The sequence below is a fragment of the Eschrichtius robustus genome, chromosome 7 (assembly GCF_028021215.1).
Source record: "Eschrichtius robustus isolate mEscRob2 chromosome 7, mEscRob2.pri, whole genome shotgun sequence".
Taxonomy (NCBI): domain Eukaryota; kingdom Metazoa; phylum Chordata; class Mammalia; order Artiodactyla; family Eschrichtiidae; genus Eschrichtius; species Eschrichtius robustus.
In genome coordinates this window covers 92,171,825-92,195,391 of record NC_090830.1, presented here as the reverse complement: position 1 = coordinate 92,195,391, position 23,567 = coordinate 92,171,825, and the positions used below count along the sequence as shown (strand labels likewise).

The 23,567-nt window shown below is 34.6% G+C and overlaps 1 protein-coding gene across 7 annotated transcripts in view; it reads right to left on the bottom strand.

Moving 5' to 3' along the window:
- Positions 1-3,045: 3,045 nt before the first annotated feature.
- The window catches only part of ZFAND4 (zinc finger AN1-type containing 4), an 80,107-nt gene continuing 59,585 nt past the window's right edge, over positions 3,046-23,567 (bottom strand). For 5 of the 7 annotated variants that reach the window (XM_068548076.1, XM_068548071.1, XM_068548074.1 and 2 more), the window contains 5 exons: positions 22,676-22,823; positions 10,631-11,806; positions 10,061-10,115; positions 4,696-4,813; positions 3,046-3,564 (listed from right to left, as the gene is read on the bottom strand). In XM_068548076.1, coding sequence (XP_068404177.1) covers positions 3,429-3,564; positions 4,696-4,813; positions 10,061-10,115; positions 10,631-11,806; positions 22,676-22,823 — 1,633 coding nt within the window. In that variant the 3' untranslated portion in view covers positions 3,046-3,428. Of the gene's footprint in view, positions 3,565-4,691; positions 4,814-10,060; positions 10,116-10,630; positions 11,807-22,675; positions 22,824-23,567 lie in introns of all 7 variants that reach the window. The other 2 variants (XM_068548078.1, XM_068548073.1) reach the window with 2 other exon arrangements.

The window sequence follows — 23,567 nt, the reverse complement described above, 5'->3', positions numbered from 1 at the left end:
AGAACACAAGAAGTCACTGATACATTGCGAGCATCGATGTGCTCAATTTTTTGGTTCTGCAAGCACACTACAGTTAAGAGTAGACAATGGGTTATGAAGGACACAGACCTAATTTAAGGAGCCCAGTTAGGAAGCTATTGCAATAGCTCACGTGAGAGCTATGGTAACATGGACTAGGGTAACTGCAGAGGAGTGAGTGAATTTGAAATAACTACTGTAACTAAAAATAACTAATCATTTTGGACTAAATATGTGTCTCCTCCATATGTTGAAGCCCTAACCCCCAGTGTGGCTGTATTTGGAGTAAGGAAGTAATTAAGATTAAATGAGGTCATTAGAAAGAGGCCCTGATCCCATGGTATTAATGTCTTTGTAAGAAGAGACATCAAAGTTCCGTGTGTGCACACTGAGGAAAGACCATGTGAGGACAGAGAGAGAGCAGCTCTCTGAAAGCCAGGAAGAGAGATCTTACCAGAAATCCACCCTGCTGGATCCCTTGATCTGGGACTTCTAGCCTCCAGAACTGTGAGAAAATTAATTTCTGTTGTTTAATTTCTGTTCTCACAGTTTTCTCTGTTTAAGCCACCCAGTCTGTGGGATGTTGTGTTACGGCAGCACGAGCAGACTAACGCACTAAAAAATTGGGAAGTACAGTCTTGAAGTAATGTGTTATCATGCTAAATTCCTTACCTGTAATAATGGGGCATTAAAAAATAATGTCTACATTGGCTACTGTTATGACGGTAACTACCAGAAAAACTAAAATAGAAATTATTAAAAGAGATTGGGGGAGGTAGACGGTGACATTTTTACTTTCATTTTTCATCCTTATATAGTTTTTCTAAAACTATGTAATTTACTTTCATCAATCACTTTGAAAGTTTAACATAATTTTCAAAGAAAAATGAGATCATACCTTCTTTCCTAAATTTCAGTCATTCGCGTCAACTTTTATGATTTTTGTTGTATGTACCCTTGCTTGGCAATTTTCAATCAGTTTTTTTTAACCTATATCAATTTATTTTACTTTCAACTTAAGTTACTTAGAGTTACATTTTTTTCTGATACAATATGTAATTATTACAAAATGTTCATCCGTGTATCACTTAAAATCATCTCGTGTTCCAGGAGTGGTATAGGGGTCATAATTTGGGAAACACTGCTACATACAGGACTGAATTATCTATCATGATGGCATAAAACCATATGAAACATATATCAGAAAATTAATTCCTGTCTTCTTTTTTATAATTAAATACCTCCACAAGTTACAAACTGATAAAATTTTAAAACATCTTAGTATTTAAAATTCCCATATTAGAATGATTAAAATTCACTAAACTTGAAAATATTTCATGTAGGTAAAAGTTAAAATTTTTCAGACTTTTAGTGTTGCTAAAACCAAATGCTTGCTGTCTAAAAAAAATCCAGAAACTAGATTTTATTATATAAAGTTAGTTTAGTTATATAAAGCAATATAAATGCCTTCGTTTTTTGTCATGGTAAGCTGTCCAATAAAATTAATTCATTTAACTAATGTTTAACCAGTGCCTGTATGCAAGGTATTCTGCTAATTACTAGCAATGCAAGGATAGATCTGAAGTCTCTAAAAATTATGATCACTTCCCCGTAAGAATTTAAGGCATAAAGAAATGCCTCCCAGGGGATATATCTATGTGTATAGCTGATTCCCTTTGTTATACAGCAGAAACTAACACACCATTGTAAGGCAATTACACTCCAATAAAGATGTTTAAAAAAAAGATATATATATATATATATATATATATAATTTCTTGAATTAAACTGGTTTATTTCTCAGTGACTTAGAAATTAGAAAAAAAAGACTCAACTTTGACCAAAATCTTTGGTAAACTTAAAACAAGACTTATTTCTACATGGTCTTGGTTTATAAAGCATAGTGCACTAAGCATATACCAAACATTTCCTAAGCATCCATATTTATCTATAGAATAAATATGTCTTGGCCCATTTTTCAGCAGCCTATCCATGTAATAGAGTAAAAGCTGAACTGCTCAACACAGATGGAAATATTTTTCATTAGCCTATATAGCCCCCCTTAAAAAGTATGCTATCAACCCCTACTTGCATCACTACTCCACTAATTTCTCACCTTTCCCTTTTGTAAATGTATTTCCTTCTTGCTCTGAAGGAGCATGCCTTCAGAGAGATGAAGGCATCTTTCTCCACTCAACATTTAATCTCTTATAGGAAGCAGAGGAAGGGTAACGGAACTCTTCATTTCATTCAGCCTTGCATGGAGAAAGAGGCCCTGTGGCCCTGTGGAGCACCTAAATTAGCTTTCTGGTACCACTGCAGATCCCACTTGGGTTGGACTAGAGTTGCAGAGTCTACTTGGGTTGCCTGCCAGCTATTTACCAGGGTTCAGCATCAGATTCAACTAAGCTTCCATAAAGCAAGTGGCCTCCCAAAAGCTGGAATGGTATATCAGCTACATCTGGGGAGCAGGGCCCTTACACCTTAAAAGCGTTCTTTTATACTGACAGTCAGTTTTTCCAAGTAGAATAAATTACTGATTTATTTAATTAAACGGTTTTAAAGTATTTATAAAAGAAAAATTATTGTAAATAATCAAAATCATAATGAAATTGAATATTTATTTGAATTTCTCCTGGTAATAGCACTCAACATAAGAAAAACAAACCAAGCTGTGAGATTTTGTTTTCAGTACAGCCATTTTTCAAAAAGTGAAAAGTTGGGTTCTGTATTTAATGGCAACAAGTGGGACATCATCTATTTTAAAACTACCATTCAAAAAGTAGTATTTTAAGAAATATATACTATGATTAACATGATGTGTTTTATAGAATGGATACATATCTGAATGCCAGTCTGAATATGGAACAAATATATGTGTTAAAACCACACTGGAAAACCAAATGTTCTTTTTTTACAAAAAGCTTGAAATAAAAAGGAACTTGCCAGTAAACTCAATAAACTTTCACGTATGGGATATTTGTTTTAAATCCCCACCCACCCCACCCCCACAAAAAAAATTGTAGATTTGAGTAGAGCCATTACATGAAGGCTCATTTCTGTACAACATGGAAGCTGGTTACATAGTCAATGTTAACTTCCTAAAGTGCATCTTTTGAAGACTTGTCTAGTAAAACTGCAGTATCAAATATAAAATACTTAACACATGACATGCAATAACAAAGCTAAATCATTATAAAGTTTTTTAAACTACTTTTAAAACTTTTGATTCACCAAAGAATAAAGATGTCAAATACAGTAGCATTCTCGTTCTCCAACAGTATGCATAATATGCTTTTGTTATTTGGCAAATCTTTTGGAGTCGAACAAAAATAATGCAGTCTAAACAATATTTCTTCTGTCATTGTAATACGATTCCTTGGGCAGAACAGTTAGGTGCAGAGCAAGAGTTAGATTTTTGGAAGTTTTGGTGCGTTAACCACAGGATTTGCCTCCTGTAAGTATCTCCTCCCTGCACTCTTGTAATCATAGGTGCAGCTGTGAGTTTCTGCATAGCGATGAGATGCACAGAAGTTGTTTCCACATCTAAAGCACAAAAAAAGTTTATGTGAATAGTCACATTTCTACAAGAGCCTCCTCATCTCTTTGGGAGATCAAAGCTTGATTTCAGGTAGTCCAGCAGGAGCCCTTTAGTTCTCTTTAGAAGTGCAGGGCTGACATTTCCCTTCTACTCATAAACAAGCACAAGCACCCCAAAAAAAGAACCAGTTAACTGTCTATGAATATGAGACTTTATAATAAAGAATCTCTTCTGGAGTGAAACAGGCTGTTGACCTCTAGGAAGTAGTAAAACTGCAAAAAGCAATAAATATATCTACCACTTCCTTTTATATCTAGTAAACCTGGGAGAACTCTGAATTTCTGAGAAATTCAGTCTCATAAGAAAATTAAATTATGTAAAACCTAACTATGCCATGAAAGGATTTTAAAGTACTTCTAGCAACAAGATAAGCTGTGTCCATTCGAACAGAATACACTCTAAAAAGCAGCAGCTTTGTTTAATGCCTGGCCTCAACCTAAGGGCAGACACCATCCTTGGAGCATATTAGCAATGCTAATGAAAAAATAATTATGGGTAGGAAAAAATTAATTATTTTTATAAACATATTATTCATCTGTTTTGAAAAGTGTACCATATAATCATAATTTATAGTACATTAATGTTAAATTTAGTCCTTTTTTGTTTAATTTAAAATAGAATCGGGAATTTCCTGGTGGTCCAGTGGTTAGGACTCCACGTTTCCACTGCAGGGGGCAAGGGTTCAATCCCTGGTTGGGGAATTAAGATCCTGCATCTTGCATGCCACTCAGAGCGGCCAAATAAATAAATAAAATAAAATAGAATCTTGGAGGAGGGGTTCTTCCAAGCTACAGTCAAAGAGAAACCAAGTATATCTATCGTAAAACAAAGAAAAGTACACTTCCATTGGTTTATATATCCTACTTTAAAGGGCAGGGGAGGATCTCATGACTTTGGAAACACATAAGCTATCTACTTGCTCTTTACTTCAGCCAATAAGGAGTTCAGCTGGGTCTGCTATTTGAACATCATCTTAATGATGTTATGAATAGGCAATTTAAAGAACATTTTGTATTGTATCCCCACACTGGGTCACCACAAAGAAAGCATCTCAGCTTTTCAGCTAGCCAACCTGCCTGCATTCGTAGCTAGTAGCCAGTCCAGTTTTCTTTCCACAAAGAAAACAATGCTTTGTTGTTTTCTTCTTTGTTTGAATAGGGGCTTTCACGGGTGGGAGGTGATGAGTACATTCTCCTGTAGGAGAAAGCACACCTTGATTAATACAGACATAAAATTCTAGATGTGAAATACTATTAAAACATTAAACACATTCCTGCCACAGCAAACCTCTAAGCCATAAAAAATTAATTAGTGCTTTTTTCTTATATCTAAAATTATTTACAGAGTTGCAAGTAAAGATGCACTAGAACTGTTATATTTTTTAAGGTGGTAGGTTTCTACTGACTAAGACATATTTTTAGGACTTATATTTTTTACATACCAACACCTTTCTAATTATTTCTGAGGACACTCAGTATATTTAAAGTATACTGAACTTTGGCAGAGAATCAAGAAGAAGATCTGGTTCAAAATCATATTTATGAGGCTTCTGAGGAACAATATAATATGTATTACAATCACCCTGTTCTTTCACACCAAGAAGGAGCACAAGAATATCATGAAACTGGTCTTTTAGACCTAATCATACCATAGAAACTAAATTCATCAAACCACGAGCAAGTTATTTATTCTTTCAAAACTTCAATTTGTTCATTTTTAAGATAACAGGACATGTATTTTTCTCCCTAAGTTTCTAAGTGTTTAAAGGTCAACTCAGTTCTCACATACAAAAGCATTCTGAAAATTTTAAATGTTATATTTATATAAAATATCATATTATCAATAGTGACTCACAGGGTACACTGCTCGATTTCACAGTACTACTACCTTTTCAGAAAATATTTACTAAATTCTGGGCTATTGTAACAACTTGATTTTTTACCTTAAAAATAAGAGCACACCTGCTATTATATGAGAAAGAATTAAATCAATTTCTTTAAATACTAAGTGAAATGCTTTTAGAACTGAGCAGAATTCCAACAAACCCCACTCATAAGCAAAGAGACTCAATGTCACTATCCATACTTGTTACACTAACAGTGTAAGTACACAGTGCGTGGTGGCACCCAAAGGCCAAGAAACAAGAGGCAAACAAAGAAAGCAAAAACAAAGGGAAGAAGTGAGAAGAAAAATGGTAGAGTGTCAATAGAGATGATACCTATTTTTACTACTGAAAAAGGGTTGAGAGGTCTGGGCTTAATGTTTATCTGGCAGCTAAAAGTCTCTGAAAATCCTTCAAGGGTTTGAAAAGTTGGAATTACAATTAATTGGCACTATGCCTTTTGCTATGACCCAAACTGGGTGCTGGATATACAAGCCCAGTAAAATTAAGTATGCTTTATTACTAGTCTAAAATACAGTCCCAGATCTTGCCCAAAACTGGAAAAAAAAATTGCCTAAAACTGGAAACTAACTTATGACTCCTAATGGTGGCCAGGCACCAACTCAAGTTAATAAGCACTTTCTTCTTCAAGTGCACTTAGAGTTATCAAGAACATTTCACAAAGGTGATGGGATACTTTCCTCTTCTTAAATAATAAAAATAAGACAAACATTTGCACAGGACACAGAGGAAAGGCATATACTACCAGATATCCTCTGAAGCTCATCTAATTGCAATTATCTTTGAAATTCATGCTTAGGATATTCTTCCTTAAACAACAGTAGAAAAAAAAATCTGTTGATGAAAATTTAGTCCAGTGTAGTCATATTTTCATGTTTTTCTTTGCTTGGGGGTGCTTAATGCAATGTTTCCCAAGCTTTTTTTTTATTCAAGAACTCCTGTGAATGTGCAGAAACAGAGAACATAGTAGTGACCGAAATAAGGTGGCACAGAAACATAACCGCAGTCTTCTCCTATGACAATGGTTTCCATATATCCTTCTACCAACCAGAGGAAAAAAAAAATTATTAGTCATATACTCCATGCTAGGAACCAGCCCTAATATATAGGTTCCCTACTACCAACAGGAAAAATTCAGCTTCTATGGATTGACATTCAAGGTCTTACATGTCCAATATGACACCTTTCTAACTTTCCAGAGTCATTTTCTGTCATTTGCCACATCATACCCACCCTGAATGATGTGCCAGACCCATTCACATGTGCAATCTTTTCTTCTAAAATGCTCCAGTAACCTTGTCAACCTAGTAAAACTCTACTCATCCTGTAAGAAGATACCATCAATCATCAACTCCTCTCTGAAGCCTTCTCTCAAATGTGTAATGAACATATGAATAAAGAAAAAGTCAATAAAATAATGCCAATGCGAAGAGTTGCTTTTCAGAACGAGAGTAAAGATATTTGGATTAACTCACTTGTTTGGCATTTCCTAAATATTGGTCTAATTGGTCTAATTAGACCAGTATTTAGGAAATATGGTCTAATATTTGATCTAACACAATAATCTATAAAAATTCACCCAACAGAATAAGGCAGCAAACGAAGTATTAAACAGTGTTCAAGATGCAAGTTTGGTAATCATCTGCCTAAAAATGATAACTAAAGCTATGAAGATGGATAAGATTTCCAAGGGAGACCCTACAGTGAAAAGCAAAGAGGACCAGTGGAGGAACTCGATTAAGTCACTTAAACAAAACTTATGCCAAAACTTTCACAGACTCTTCTAGGTAATTCAGAATGATACAGTTATTAATGAAAGAAAACAGCAGCAAGTTACATAGCTCTAGTTTGGAGAATCATCACTGCAGGTAGCAGCTGATGACTTGACCTAAATGAAATCAATCAAAAGAGTATACACCCGGGGACAAGCAGAGGGACTGGTAAAACAAGTTAAAAAGAAAACTGAGGCTTAAAAAAACCAAAAACAAACAAAACCAAAAATCTACAAAAATGTAATAGCCCAGAATAAAAAAAGAAATAAAAAGGGAGAAAGAATGGAAAAGAAAAAAAAAAAAAAACTATTTCAAGAAGAAGGCCATAACAATCAAGTAAGATAAGGATACAGAAGTATCCACTGGATTTGAAATTATGGAGATCTTTGGTGACCTCAGCAATGGCAGTTTCAGAGGAGCAGCGAGAAGAGAAGAAAGCACTGTAGGCTGAATTAGAGTTGAGAGAGATGGGACAAGTACAACACAAACTTCCAAGAGGCTGAGCTGTGGGTTAGGACTGGACAGATTTAAATAGGTGTCAAAGAAAAATAATTATAACATTAAAAGTAGATACATTACAATAATCAAAACAGTGTGGTACTGGCATAAAGACAGACATACAGATCAATGGAATACAATAAAGAACCCAGAAATAAACCCTCACATATATAATCAAATGATTTTGACAAGGGTGCCAAGACCATTCGATGGGGAAAAGGACAGTCTTTTTAACAAATGGTGCCTCGAAAACTGGATATCCACATGGAAAAGAATAACGTTGGACCCTTACATTACACCATATATAAACATTAATTCAAATGTATGAAAGACCTAATGTAAGACCTAAAACTATAAAACTCCTAAAATAAAATATACGGGAAAAGCTTCATGTCACTGGATATGGCAACAATTTATATTGAACACAACACCAGACACAGGCAACAAAGGAAAAAATAGACAGATTGAACTTCATGAAAATTAAAAACTATTGTGCATCAAGATATTATCAACAAAGTAAAAAGGCAACCTACAGAATGGGATAAAATATTTGCGAATCATATATATGGAATTAACATCCAGAATATATAGAGTCACCTAAAACTCAACAACAAAAAACAATCAAATTCAAAAATGGGCAAGCAATTTGAACACATATTTCTCCAAAGAAGATATGCAAATGGTTAAGCACATTAAGAGATACTCAACTTCACTAATCATCAGGGAAATGCAAATCAAAACCACAATAAGATACTACCTCACACCTGTTAGGATGCCCACTATCAAACAAAACAAAACAAAACAGAAAATACCAAGTATTGGTGAGAATGTAGAAAAACTGGAAACCTTGTACACTGCTGGTGGGAATGTGACATGGTACAGCTACTACGGAAAACAGTATGGCAGTTCCTCAAAAATTTAGAAATAGAATTACCATATGAACCAGCAAGTCCACTTCTGGATATATACCCAAAAGAACTGCAATCAGAGTCTCAAAGAGATATTTGTATACTAGTGTCTGTAATAACATTATTCACAACAGGTAAAATGTGGAAGCAACACAAGTCTCCATCCATAGATACAGAGGTAAGCAGAATGTTGTATATACATACAATGGAATATTATTCAGCTTTAAAAAGTATGGAAATTTTGACACATGCTACAACATAGATGAACCTTGAGAACACTATGCTAAGTAAGCCAGGCATGAAAAGACAAAACACTGAATGATTTCACTTATATGAGGTACTTAGAGTAGTTAAAATTATAGAGACAGAAAGTAGAACAGTGGTTGCCAGGGCCTGGGGAGAGGGAGGAATGAGGAGTTAATGTTTAATGGATACAGAGTTTCTGTTTTTCAAGATGAAAAGAGTTCTGGAGATGTATGGTGGTGTTGGTTGGCCAAAAATGTTAATTACTTAATGTCATTCAATTGTACACTTAAAAATGGTTAAGATAGTAAATTTTGTTTTGTGGGTTTTATCACAATAAAAAAATTAAAAAGTGGATATATTAAGACTTTAGAACCTTGGGCCTTATACAGTAGTGGACACAAACCCTAGGTATCTCTTTAAAGATATGAAAGTAACATGGCAACCATAATATATAATGTATTCTTTAGAACTTTGGGGCTACAAAGGTGGTACATCTTTGGTAGAGTTTCCATCTCTAGTCTGGGTATTAAAACACAAAAAATGATGACAGTAATGGCTTCTTAGGAAATAATGGCTGCCCAGTGCACCTTTAAGGTGTTATTGGTAGAAGTGAGTGCTAAGAATATAGTCATTTCTGCTACTATGCCTTGGAAAGGGCTAGTCAAAGAGACTGTCCCTTTCTTTCATCCAGAAAAAAACAGTTCATCAAATGGAGCTCTTACTACTGTCCTTGATATTGGACCATGACTTTAAGAAACACCTTTCTAGGGTATTTCCTCAAAACCCATCCAGCACCCAACATGGCTCTAGAGTGGTCAGGGACTGGGAGGGTTGCGAACGACATGTTAATTTTTCATGCATCTTATCTTTTCTCATAGATCATATCTTTTCCCAGACAACAGAGACCTCAATTTCAATTTTTGTTTGATTCTTCAAATATGTCCTACAGTCAGTTCTCATAATCATTTTCTTAAGTGGAACAAAGTTTAGGGAAAGTTTACTCTGTACATACCACAGAGAATGTTCTCATTTCTCTTTGAAAATTCAAATTCATAGTATGCATAATGCTATGATTATTAGCCTTATATTGTTTTCAAAATTATCTGTTGCTTACCTACTCTTTTCCCTGCTGCTGTATTATTTCCATTCATTCCAATACCATGGGCAGACTACAATTAAAACACAAAACATCTATAGAGGTGAGTTAATGGAAAATAGAAGGAAAGATCACCAAACATGAAATAATTATATTTTATTATAAAAATGCTGCTGAGCTTTCATTTAAAATTATTTAATCTATTTTTAATTAAATTAACTTGGAACCTGATTGTCACATCCATCAATATTGTACTTACTCTTTATCTATAAGAAAGTAAAATTCGATGGCTCAAATAAAAGTTCTTATTGAGGAAAAACATTAATAAAAATATTTAGTATTTAAAAATACATGATAAACTGTTTACACAAAGCTACTCTCAAATTACAGTTCTCAACTTAGGACTAAAACATTATTTAAAATTCAACTGTCAAAAAACTTTTCTACAAACTGATAAACATATTAAGAGAAAGTTATGAAAAGTATTCAACCTTAGGCCTCTTTATTTAATGTGTAAACAAAAAACAAACTATATGTTGAATCACTACATGGATAACTAGTAGAACATATTGAAAGGCAAATACTTACTAAAAAAAATTCTGTAGGTTCTAACTGGGGAGAACTTTTCCTAAGGCTTTCTTCCTGAAAATGCTGGAGGTTTGTAAACAGCCCAATTCCAGAGGTTCGAAGCCTGCCTGCCCCACGTGTGCTCTGCAAGCTGTCTCTGCTTGCGCTCCGGGCCAGTGAAGCAAGAAAACCTATGTTATTTACACAACCAACAGGCTCTTTGGTAGCCTTGTTAGCCATTTCTGTGATATCCCGAGCCTCAACTTTAGAAATAATATCAGATCTTTTCCCAGGTGAATCGACTTTAACAGCTCGAAAGCGAGTAGTCCTAGAGAAAGAAGAATCAGTTACATTTCGAACGTCCAGCGACCGAAGCACATTTTGTGAAGCAGAAGACTGGAGGTTCCCAGACTCAAAACATTTGGACTGTCTCTGTGGTTTCACCAGAGAGTTATGTAGTGACATTGGTGCAGAACAGTGAAGAGGTGATAAGAGTCTATTCTTGTGAGCACTTAATTCACGGTGGTCGAAAACTGCAGCTTCTACTGATTCACCACTCAACACTTTTGCAACATATCTAAGATACTGCTCTGTAGCTTTCAACCCTTTATCACCATTAGTGAGTGAGGATTCTGGATTTACCTTCCGTGTGCCTTCTAAGCCACTGCTCTGTTCATCAGCATTTCCTTCGGTAAAGGAAGCAAACGAACCCACTTCAGGTAGAAGCAATTCTTCAGTTACACACTCTTCTGAAGTTGGAAATAAAACAGTGTCATCCTCATTATTAGATGACAAATTTCCTGAAAAGTTTTTTGTCCACCTATGTAGGGATGATCCAAGATGGAGAATAGAATCAGCAAGCTCTTTGTCATTTTCAAACTCCATAGGGGGTATCTGAGGTGGTAGTTTGAAGCCACTATTGGAATGAGACTGTGTGTTACTCTCCCAGTTATCGTCTTCCTTAAGAAAATCACTAGCGATGGATGATATGGATCTATCAGCAGGGGGCAGAGCTGCCAAACTTGAAATGGCATTGCTGGCCGAGTCAGGCAGATATGTGTTCCCAGGAGAAGGTAAACAAGACTGCCCAATGTGGGGGAGAACCCTTAACAATCTGTGGCGAGCAGCTGCCGTGGAACTACTGGAAGGTCGAGGAACTACAGGTGGACGAGGTTTTACCTTGACAGCTTTCTTAGGCTAAAAGAAAAGAGTCAATATATAATTCTTTACACGGTCATTTTCTCTGCCCATTAACAAAAATTAATGAAGGAAGAAAAGGTTACTTCTGTAACATACTGGCATTTGGATTACCTCAGTCTAAAATGTTTAAAAAGATTAAAATCTTAAGCTTATGATTGAGAAGAATTTTGCTATCTTCCTTCATTGAGTATAATTTTCTGAGAATGTTATAGAAAAATAATTTTATTTTTCATCACTATTAATTATTTGTCAGAGTTTTGCAGAGAAGAAAACTGATTATATTAGGTATGACATTGCTGACCTATTTTAGATCCCCAACAACTTTTCCTAGTAAGATGAGTAAAGTATTTGGCTAGGTAGCTATTGCAAAAAAGAGTTAACAGACCTAAACTGCTATCCTTGAAAAGATCTGCTTGCAAGGCTGGCCCTTGGCTGGCTTCTAGGAACTTGTATTTCAAGAAGTAGTAGTATTTCCTGCTACCATAACAGATAAGAGTGGCTCATTGGGCCTAAACTGTTTGTGCAAGCAATATGGTTTATGCTGAACATCAACTTTCCTTCTGGGAGTCTGGAATTTTGGTACATGCTAGGCAGAGGGTGCCTCCATGAAAAGCTCCTAATAAAACCCCTGGGCAAAGAATCTTTAAAGAGCTTCCCTGGTAGACAACATTCCACATGCGCTGACAACTCACTGACAGAGTAATTATAGTCATATCTTATGATACTTCACTGGGAAAGCCTGTGCTTGGTTTCCTCTGGACTTCACCCCATGCACCTTTTCCCTTTGCTGATTTTGCTTTGTACGCTCTTTTTGCTATAATAAATCTTAGCTATGAATAAAACTATAAGCTAATCCTGTGAGTCCTTCAAGCAAATCATCAAACCTAGGAGTGCTCTAGGAGTCCCCAATATAGTAGATTTTAATAAAAGCATCACAACAATTTATGGTGTATGGTTAAAATTGAAAATTAAAGATATGAAGCCTTAGCGCTTATCTTTAAGATATGAACTGATATGTGCATGACAAAAGGAAGGAATACCTGATGATATACCAAATCTCCCAACCTAGAAATATAAGAAAATCTAGATAATTCAGCAGACAGCAGTTGAGGCAAGAACTAGAGGGGAGCTAAAAATCCAAAGAAAGAAGAAACTTGGAAAGATATGAACCAAACATTTCATGTCTAGCCAAACTGTCCTTTAAGTGTTATGGCTAAAGAAAAAGTTTTAAACATCCAAACACTCAGAAAATACTGTATTTACAAGCTTTTCCTAAGAAATTTATTAGAGATGAGCTTCTTCTAACCAAAAAGCATGGGTAAACTTCAGTAAGAAGACTGATAGTAAGCATGTAATATATTTAATTAAAGACCTAAAACTAAGAGTGGGGACAAGATTAGAAAAATGATTTGTAAATGTTATACTATCTTAAAAAGCAGAAATAATGCAAATATGAAAAATGCAAGAAGATGAGAGAAAGTAAAATAAGTTCATTGATTATAACTTAATAAGTAGGAGTCAAAAGATATCTTTTAAAAATAAAAGAGAAGACAATTAAGTATGGAAAAGGCAGAATAAGGACATGATAAAAGATATTACTATAAAGTTAAACAATAGAACAAAAAATAAAAGCCTTCTGAAGTACCAAAAAGTACACACTCAACACACTCACATACCCATACACACACAAAACAGACCATAAGGAAACTGTAAATATAACAAAATAATAAGATATTAAGGACCAAATATAGGGACTTCCCTGGTGGCTCAGTGGTTAAGAATCTGCCTGCCAATGCAGGGGACACGGGTTCAAGCCCTGGCCCGGGAAGATCCCACATGCCTCAGAGCAGCTAAGCCCATAAGCCACAACTACTGAGCCTGTGCTCTAGAGCCCACGTGCCACAACTACTGAGCCCGCGTGCCACAACTACTGAAGCCCACCCACCTAGAGCCCGTGCTCCACAACAAGAGAAGCCACCGCAATGAGAAGCCCGTACACCGCAACGAAGGGTAGCACCCACTTGCCGCAACTAGAGAAAGCCCACACGCAGCAACGAAGACCCGACACAGCCATAAGTAAGTAAATAAATAAATAAATTTATTTTTTAAAAAAAGACCAAATATAAAAGTCATACCAGTAAATGTGAATGTGATTAAGTGGTATATTTTTTAAAATTTCAAATTGGCTCACAAAGCAAAAAACAACTCTGTGCTGTATGTAAAAGGTCTTCCCAAAACAAAGTAAATCAAAAGTTAATAAAAAAAGACATGGGAAAGAATACACAAAGCAAATTAAAACAATAAGATATCAAGGGTTATGGGCCTGATATCAGGCAAGGAAAATTCAAGCTGAAGGTCAGAGATGAAACATTTTATAACATCTAGAATTAGCAGTATAATGAAAATACAACAGTTATTAATATTTATGCACTAAATCACACAACCACCTTCTTAAAGCAAAAACTATGGGAGATGAAAAGAAAAATACGCAGAAACCCACTAATAATTACAGACTTTCACATATCACTATTCTCATTTTAAGAGAGAGCAAGCTGACAAAAAAATAAGGAAATAGAGGACGATTTAATAACGTCAAATCTTACAGACAGCTATCAAACTTTTACCCTGATAACAGAGAATGAGCCATTTTCTTAAGTATACACAGGACAGTCATAAAGAGTGATATTAGATCACGAATAATCAAATTCTATTAAGCAGATATGGAAATAACATTCTCTGATTTCTATGCAATAAAAAGAGAAATTTTAAAAAATTAAATATTAAAAGGGCTCTCTCGCCAGGATTTTTTCAAACTCAAACTACTCTTGGATAAAAAGGGAACTATCAACTAAAAATGCAAAATTTCTTTTAAAAATTAATGAAAATACTACAAATTGACATTAAGTTCTCCCTGATGAGCTGATCTGAAAAGAATATGTCATCTACATAATATCCTGCCAAAAATGTTTGACCTGCATCTAATCATGATGAAACAATAAGACAAACTCAAACTGAGGATATTCTACAAAACTGGCCTACACTTCAAAAGTATCTGACATGAATGTCCAACAAAGGCTAAGAAATAGTTCTGTATAAAAGCAGACCAAGAAAACATTACAACTACATACAACAATGCATGATTCTTGATTGGATCCCAGATTGAAAACAGAAAGAAAAATCAAAATAAAACAAAATGCTATCAAATACATTATTGAGACATGGAGAAATGTGAATATGGATGAAGTAATGTGTATCAGTGATAAATTATGTGTGTGATAACTATATTGTGGTTATGTAGGAGAAGGCTCTGTTCTTAGGAGTTATATACTGAATTAAATATTTAGGGGGAAATGTTACGATATCTGCAACTAACTCCCAAATGGATCAGGTAAAAGAAATAGGGAAAGAAAACAAATGTGGAAAAATGCTAACTGGTGAATCTAGGTAAAATTTTCATGGTTGTTCACGGGTATAACATTTCTGAAGGACTGAACATTTTTCAAAGTAAAAAAGGTAAAATAAGTGTTCAGACAAAATCTAAGAGACTTAATTGCCAGGAGCCCTAAATGAAAAGAAACACTAAAAGATTCAGATGGGAGGAAAATAATCTTTAAATGAAGCAAGTAATTGCAGGAAAGAATAAAGAGCAACAGAAAAGGTAAATATGTGGGTAAATATCAATAATATTAGCAATATAAAACAATTTGAGGGGCTCAAAATATATGTAAAATTAAAATGCATGACAACGACACAAAAGGTGTTTGGATGTATAAATGGAGTTAGTGTTCTAAGATTCTGGCATTAAAAGCAAAGTGATAAAAATCATTTTTATTAGACTATAAGTAGTCAAGAATGTACAAATAATCTCTAGAGTAACCACTTGACAAAGCTAGTATAATAGTAAGTAGCTAACAAAGTAGTAGAGGATAAAAACTGAATAACAAAAAATAGACTAATCTAAAAAAGGACAAAAAAGGAGAGAAAAAGAAACATAAAACAGGTGGTTAAATAGAAAATAAATAGTAAGATGATAAAAATCCACATGTATCAGTAATTATACTAAATGTAATAGATGAAAATCTTAAGCTTGTCAGTTTAGATTAAAAAATAATAAAACTAACCATGTACTGACTACAAGAGACAATTCTTAAATATAGGAACACAGAGTGAAAGTAACAGAGTGGAAAGATATATAATAGAAACATAAACCAAAATAAAGCTAGCTCAGCTACACTAATAAGAAAGTAGCTTATACTAATAAGACAAGTGCATTACAAGACATAAAGAAAAACATTTTTATAATGATAATAAATAATAATTTTTATAATAATATAAACTACAAGAAAGATATCACAATTCCTTGGATATCATAAAATCTGTACTAGATCATTTGATCTAGTTTGACAGAGTTTCAAAATACATAAAGCAAAAATAAACATCTTAAAAGGAGAAACACACAAATCCACTACCAGAAAGGGAGATTTTTAATACATTTCTCTCAATAACTGATGGAAAACAGACACACACAAAAATTAGAAGGCCAGAACAACACAAATAACTTGTCTAATTGATATATACAGAACACTATATATATGGACAGATTACACAGTCTCTCCAAGTGTGTAAGTGGCATTTATTAATATGCTTAGTCACAAATCAAACCTCAACTAATTTCAAAGGCTTGAAATAATTTAGAGTATGTTCCCTGACCACAGTGATATTAAACTACAAATCAGTAATAAAAAGGTACATAATGGGACTTCCCTGGTGGCGCAGTGGTTAAGAATCTGCCTGCCAATGCAGGGGACACGGGTTCGAGCCCTGGTCTGGGAAGATCCCACATGCCGCGGAGCGACTAGGCCCGTGAGCCACAATTGCTGAGCCTGCGTGTCTGGAGCCTGTGCTCTGCAACAAGAGAGGCTGCGATAGTGAGAGGCCCGCGCACCGCGATGAAGAGTGGCCCCCGCTTGCCGCAACTAGAGAAAGCCCTTGCACAGAAACGAAGATCCAACACAGCCATAAATAAATAAATAAATAAATAAATAAATAAATAAAATTTAAAAAATAAATAAATAAAGCAAATAATTTAAAAAAAAAAAAAAAGACTGCCTGCCAATGCAGGGGACACAGGTTCAAGCCCTGGTCTGGGAAGATCCCACATGCCGCGGAACAACTAAGCCCATGCGCCACAACTACTGAGCCTGTGCTCTAGAGCCCGAGAGCCACAACTACCGAGCCCACATGCCACAACTACTGAAGCCCACACGTCTAGAGCCCGTGCTCTGCAACAAGAGAAGCCACGGCAATGAGAAGCCCACGCGCCGCAACGAAGAGTAACCCCCGCTTGCCGCAACTAGAGAAAGCCTGCGGGCAGCAATGAAGACCAAACGCAGCCAAAAATAAATAAATAAATAAATAAATAAATTTATATCTTAAAAAAAGGTACATAATATTCCACATTTGTAAACTAAGAGGTTCGCTTCTAAGTGAGCCATGAGTCACACTGATATAAAGATTTAATGTAATCCCTGTGAAAATCCCAATAGCATTTTTGCAGAAATAGAATAATCCATCCTAAAATTCGTAAGTGATCTCAAGGGACCCCAAATAGTCAAAATAATATTGACACATAAGAACAAAGTTGCAGGTCTCACACTTCCTGATTTCAAAACTTATTACAAAGCTAAAACTTATTGCAAAGCTTATTACAAAGCTGTTGGTGTGGTACTGTCTTTATGTCAGTACCACACTAATCAAAATAGTGTGGTACTGACATAAAGATAAACATATTGACCAATGGACTACAACAGAGAGCCCAGAAATAAACCCTCACATATATGGTCAAATGACTTTCAACAAGATGCCAAGACCACTCAATGGGGAAAGAACAATTTCTTCAACAAATGGAGTTGGGAAAATTGGGTATCTTCATACAAAAGAACGAAGCTGGACCCTTACCTTGCACCATATACAAAAATTAACTTAAAAATGTATCAAAGACCTAAAACTATAAAATTCTTACAAGAAAACAGGAGGAAAAGCTTCATGACATTGGATTTGGCAATGGTTTCTTGGATATGACATCAAAAGCATGGGCAACAAAAGAGAAAACAGATAAACTGGACTACATCAAAATTTAAAGCTTCTGTGTATCAAAGGATACTACCATCAGAGTAAAAAGGCAACACACAGAATAAGAGAAAATATTTGCAAATCATATATATCATAAAGGGCTAATATCCAGAATATATAAAGAATTCTTAAACCTCAACAACAAAAACAATAACCTGATTCAAAAATGGGCAAAACACTTGAATAGATATTTCTCCAAAGAAGATATATAAATGGCCTACTAGAACATGAAAAGATGCTCAACATCACTAATTATTAGGAAACTACAACTACAAACCAACTACGACCAACTACAACTAAATCAAAACTACAACTACGACCTCATGTCCATTAGGATGACTACTATTAAAAAAAAAATGTATTGGTGAGGATATGAAGAAATTGGAAGCTATGAAAAACAGTATGGCAGTTCCCCCAAAAATTAAAAATAGAATTACCATATGATCTTAAAATTCTGGGTAAATTTACGAAAGAATTTAAAGTGGGGTCTCAAAGAGATATTTGCATACCCTTGTTCATAACAGCATTATTCACAATGGCTAAAAGGTGTAAGCAACACATGTCTCCATTGACAGATGCATGGTTAAGTAAAATGTTGTATATACATATTTACTCAACCTTAAAAAGTATTGAAATTGTGACATAAGCTACAACATGGATGAACCTTGAGGACATTGCTAAGTGAAGTAAGTCACAAAAAGACAAATACTGTAGGATTTCACTCATATGAGGTTCAAGAAAGTCAAATTCATAGAAAACAGAGAGTAGAATTGTGGTTGCCAGGGGCTGGGGGTGTAGAGAAATTGGGAGTTGTTTAATGAGTATAGAGTTTCCATTTTCAAGATGAAAAAGTCTGGAGATTGGTTGCTCAACAGTGTGAATGTACTTAACACTACTGAGCTGTATGTACACTTAAAAATTAAGATGGTAAATTTTGTTATATTTATTTTACTATAATTAACAATTTTGTAATGTTAATTATAGAATCTAGGTGGTGGATAAACAGGTGTTCACTGTAAAATTCTTTCAACCTTGCTGTATGTTGGAAAAGAAAGGAAAATTAAAGACCAATTTCTCTGATGAACAAAAATCCTAAATAAAATATTAGGAAATTTAATCTAAAGACATAAAAAGGAAAATTCACCACAACCAAGAGTGGTTCATTCTAAGACTGATTTCATATTTAAAAAAAATAAATTCACCACATTATCAGAATAATTTTATTCAGTGTAAAATACTTTTTAATTTCCCTTTGGATTTCTTCTTTGACCCATCAGTTACTTAGAAGTGTGTTATTTCCAAAATATTAGATTTTCCAGATATCTTTGTTGACTCCTAATTTTATCCATTGTAATAAGAGAGCATTTTTTTTTCACACACACACACACTGTATTTTATTTTTACAAGAGATAAATAAACTGACACCAAGCATTGTAAATGGATGACCACAACAAAAGCAACAATGATTACAATTACCAAACACGAAACACACTCATACTATGAAGAGAGCATTTTTTGTATGATTTGAATCTTTTAAAATTTATTGGGACCTGTTTGAGAGCATACAATACAGTTTATCTTAGTAAATGCTCTGGGTGCACTTAAAAAGAATGTGTATTCTGCTGTTAGGTGGAGCTTTCTTTAAACGTCAATAGGGACAAATAGGTTTACAGTTGATCGAGTTATATTAGAAATCTAATATAACTATGAATTTATCTATTTCTCTTTATAGCTTTTGCTTCATGCATTTTGATGTTCTGTTATTAGGTACATAAACATTTAAGATTGTGGGGAAAGAATTTTATTTTTAATAGAGTTAGGTCAACTGTACTCCATCTGGAAAAAACTTGTCTTCATCCTACTTTACATTATATATGTTTTTTAAAGTTGTGAGGTTGTTTTTTTATTTTTCAGATGGATTGTAAATCTAAATGAGAAAGGAAAAATCATACAGCTTTTGGATAAAAAACACAGGAGCATGTCTTCAAAACACTGTGGTAGGAAAAAACTTCATTAAATTTTATAAAAACTAGTAATCATAAAAGGAAAACTGTTAAGTTAAAATACATTAAAATAAAGAATATTTATTCATTAAAAAAATACGAAAGTGAAATAGCAGCTGTTAGAATATCTATAAATCATGTAGAATATCTATAAATCATGTATCTGTCCAAGAACTTGTATCCATAGTATATAAAAATTCCTTCAAATCAGTAAGCAAAAGGCAGACAACCCAATTTAAAAAATGAGCAAAATATTTGAACAAGCACTTGACAGAAGTCAGTATCTTAAAAAAAAAAAAAGGATGTATTTAAACAGTGTGATTCACATGATATAAAGACTGTTGGTACAAAAGTCAGTATCTTAATGGCGAATAAGCATATGAAAAGCTTAACATTATTCTCCATCAGAGAAATGTAAATTAAAACCACTACACATCCACCAGAATGGATAAAATAAAAAAGACTCACAATGTCAAGTGTTGGTGAGGATGTGACACAAACGGGAACTCTCCTGTTTCTGATGGGAGTGTAAACTGGTTCAGACACTTCACAAAACTGTTTAGCAAAACAACTAAAGCTACACAGATACCCACCCTATGGCTCTACAAGTCTATTCCTAGCTATATGCCCCAAAGAAAAGAGTGCATGGGTCCACCAAAGCCATGTATAAGAATGTTCAGAGCAGCTTTGTTGATGAAAGCCAAAAACTAGAAACAACCTAAATGTCAAAAGAAGAAGGAAGAAACGAAGTACAGGCATACCTCATTTTATTGCACTTTGCAGATAACCGCGTTTTTTACAAATTGAAAGTTTGTTGCAACCCTGTGTTGAGCAAGTCTATATTGATGCCATTTTTCCAACAGCATTTGCTCACTTTGGGTCTCTGGGTCACATTTTGGTAATTCTTGCAATACTTCAGCCTTTTTCATTATTATTATATTTGCTATGGTGATCCGTGATCAGTGATCTTTGATGTTACTACTACAACTCACGGAAGGCTCATATTATGGTTAACATTTTTTAGCAATAAAGTATTTTTAATTAAGGTATGTACGTTGTTTTTTAGACATAATGCTATTGCACACTTAACGGACTACAGTATAGTGTAAACATAAATTTTATATGCACTGGGAAACCAAAAAAATTCGTGTGACTCACTTTATTGCGATATTCGCTTTACTGTGGTGGTCTGGAACCGAATCTGCAATATCTCCGAGGTATGCCTGTATAGTCATACAATGGATTAGTACACAGTAGTAAAAGAGAATGAAATGATACATGCAACAACATGGATGAACTGCAAAAGTATTATGCTGAGCAAAAGAAACCAGACCAAAAAAAGGTGTATTATATATAATTTATACAAAGTTCAAGAACAGTAAAGACTAATTCATGGTGACACATGTAAGAATAGTAGTTATTTCTGGGAGTAGGAAAAGGCAGGTATTGATGGGAAAGGTTACAAGGAAATCTGGAGAGAAATTTTAATTTTGAGTTACACCTATTTTAATTTGAGTTATACCTAAATGACTGTATAGAAATGTAAAAATTCATCAAGTTCTATTAAAGACTTGTGAATTTTATTTTATGTACATATTACATTTCAATAAAGAAAAAGTTATTAATGGAGTGAAAAGCAAAATAATAGAGTGGTGATACATATATATGACAAAAAACTTATATCCAGAATATTAAAGATCTCCAAAAAAATCAATAAGCAAAACACATACAACCCAATTTTAAAAATGGGCCAAAGATCTGAACAGGCATTTTATAAAAAAGGATATCCAAATACCCAATAAATACATGAAAGGTGTTCAACTTCATTGATCAGAGAAATGCAAATTAAAACCATAATGTAGGGCTTCCCCGGTGGCGCAGTGGTTAAGAATCTGCCTGCCAACGCAGGGGACATGGGTTGGAGCCCTGGTCCAGGAATATCCCACATGCCGCAGAGCAACTAAGCCCGTGTGCCACAACTACTGAGCCTGTGCTCTAGAGCCCACGAGCCACAACTACTGAGCCCATGTACCACAACTACTGAAGCCCGCACACCTAGAGCCTGAGCTCCACAAGAGAAGCCACGCAACGAAAAGCCCGCACACCTCAACGACGAGTAGCCTCTGCTCGCCGCAACTAGAGAAAGCCCGCGTGCAACAACGAAGACCCAACGCAGCCAAAAATAAATAAATTTATTTATTTATTTATTAAAAAAAACCCAAAACATAATGTAATGCCACTACACACCAACCAGAACGACAAAAATAAAAAAGGACCATAACAAATACTGGTAAGAATGCATGAAAATTGCAACTCTCATTCACTATTGGACAGAATTCATTCAATTACTTTGGAAAACTGACAGTATCTAGTAAAGCTAAACATTCCTTATCAACATCCAGGTAGTGGAGATATCCATAATAAGTAAATATTAACAGCATTTTAAAAAGTAACTATTGCAAAATTAAGGTTAGGCTATCTTTTATTATCCTTCTTAGCTCTATGAAATTTTTTAAAATCATGAATTATTTTGAGTGCAGTATTATCACATTAAATACATTGCTGGCCTAAAAAAATCAATTCACCACATTTAATGTCTCAATAAATAACTGAGGCCAGAAACTTGAAATGAATAATAGTTTATAAATCTTTTTTTTCCCACAATTACCAACAGACTCAATGCTGTGAGCCCTGCAAGGATATACTAGAGAAAGGCCTGGCCAAGCTTCACCTTTTTGCTGAGATTCATGTTCTCCATCTTAGCCTTCAGCAGTTTCATCTTATTCATAGTTATTGAATTTTCAATTATCTGTTGCCCAGAAGGAGAAGGCTCAATTTCCTCATCTTCATCAGTATGCAAATTATACACAGAACCACCACTGCAAAGAAAATAATAATTACTAATGAAATGCACCTTATACCTGCCCAATGACTAAAAATATTTTAAATGCAATACAAACTATAGATGTTGCTAATGATAAAACGATAAATCCATCTTGTCAATGTAAATTCAAGGCAAATGTATTTCAAAAATATATTTCTTATGAGAAAAAAAGTAAATGGGGATAAATATCATGATCTAGAATTACTGAAAATCTAGTACAGCTGAGCTTTTCTGAAGTCAGTATACCATAAGTGAAGATCTTTTATGTTTGGAAATGTAACCAGACAGAATAGCACAGATTTTAAAATGAAAAAAGACACCTTGGTCAAGTCATGACACAAATTATTAAACATATAAAACATTCCAATTACTGATCAATCACAATAACATTTATTCATAACTTAACATATTTATTATCTGGAGCCCTTTCTCTTTGACTACAGAATGCCACAATATAATGCCATAATATAATGGCACTATCACACTATCCTCATATTTATTCTTATATGTCTATCTTTCCCCCTTATTCCCCCATATGTAAGCAAGTTGAAAGCAGATATTAATATTAGGCTTGGGACTTCTCTGATGGCTCAGTGGTTAAGAATCCGCCTGCCAATGCAGGGGACACAGGTTCGATCCCTGATCTGGGAAGACTCCACATGCTGCGGGGCAGCTAAGCCTGTGCGCCACAACTACTGAGCCTGCGTGCCACAACTACTGAAGCCCGTGCGCCTAGAGC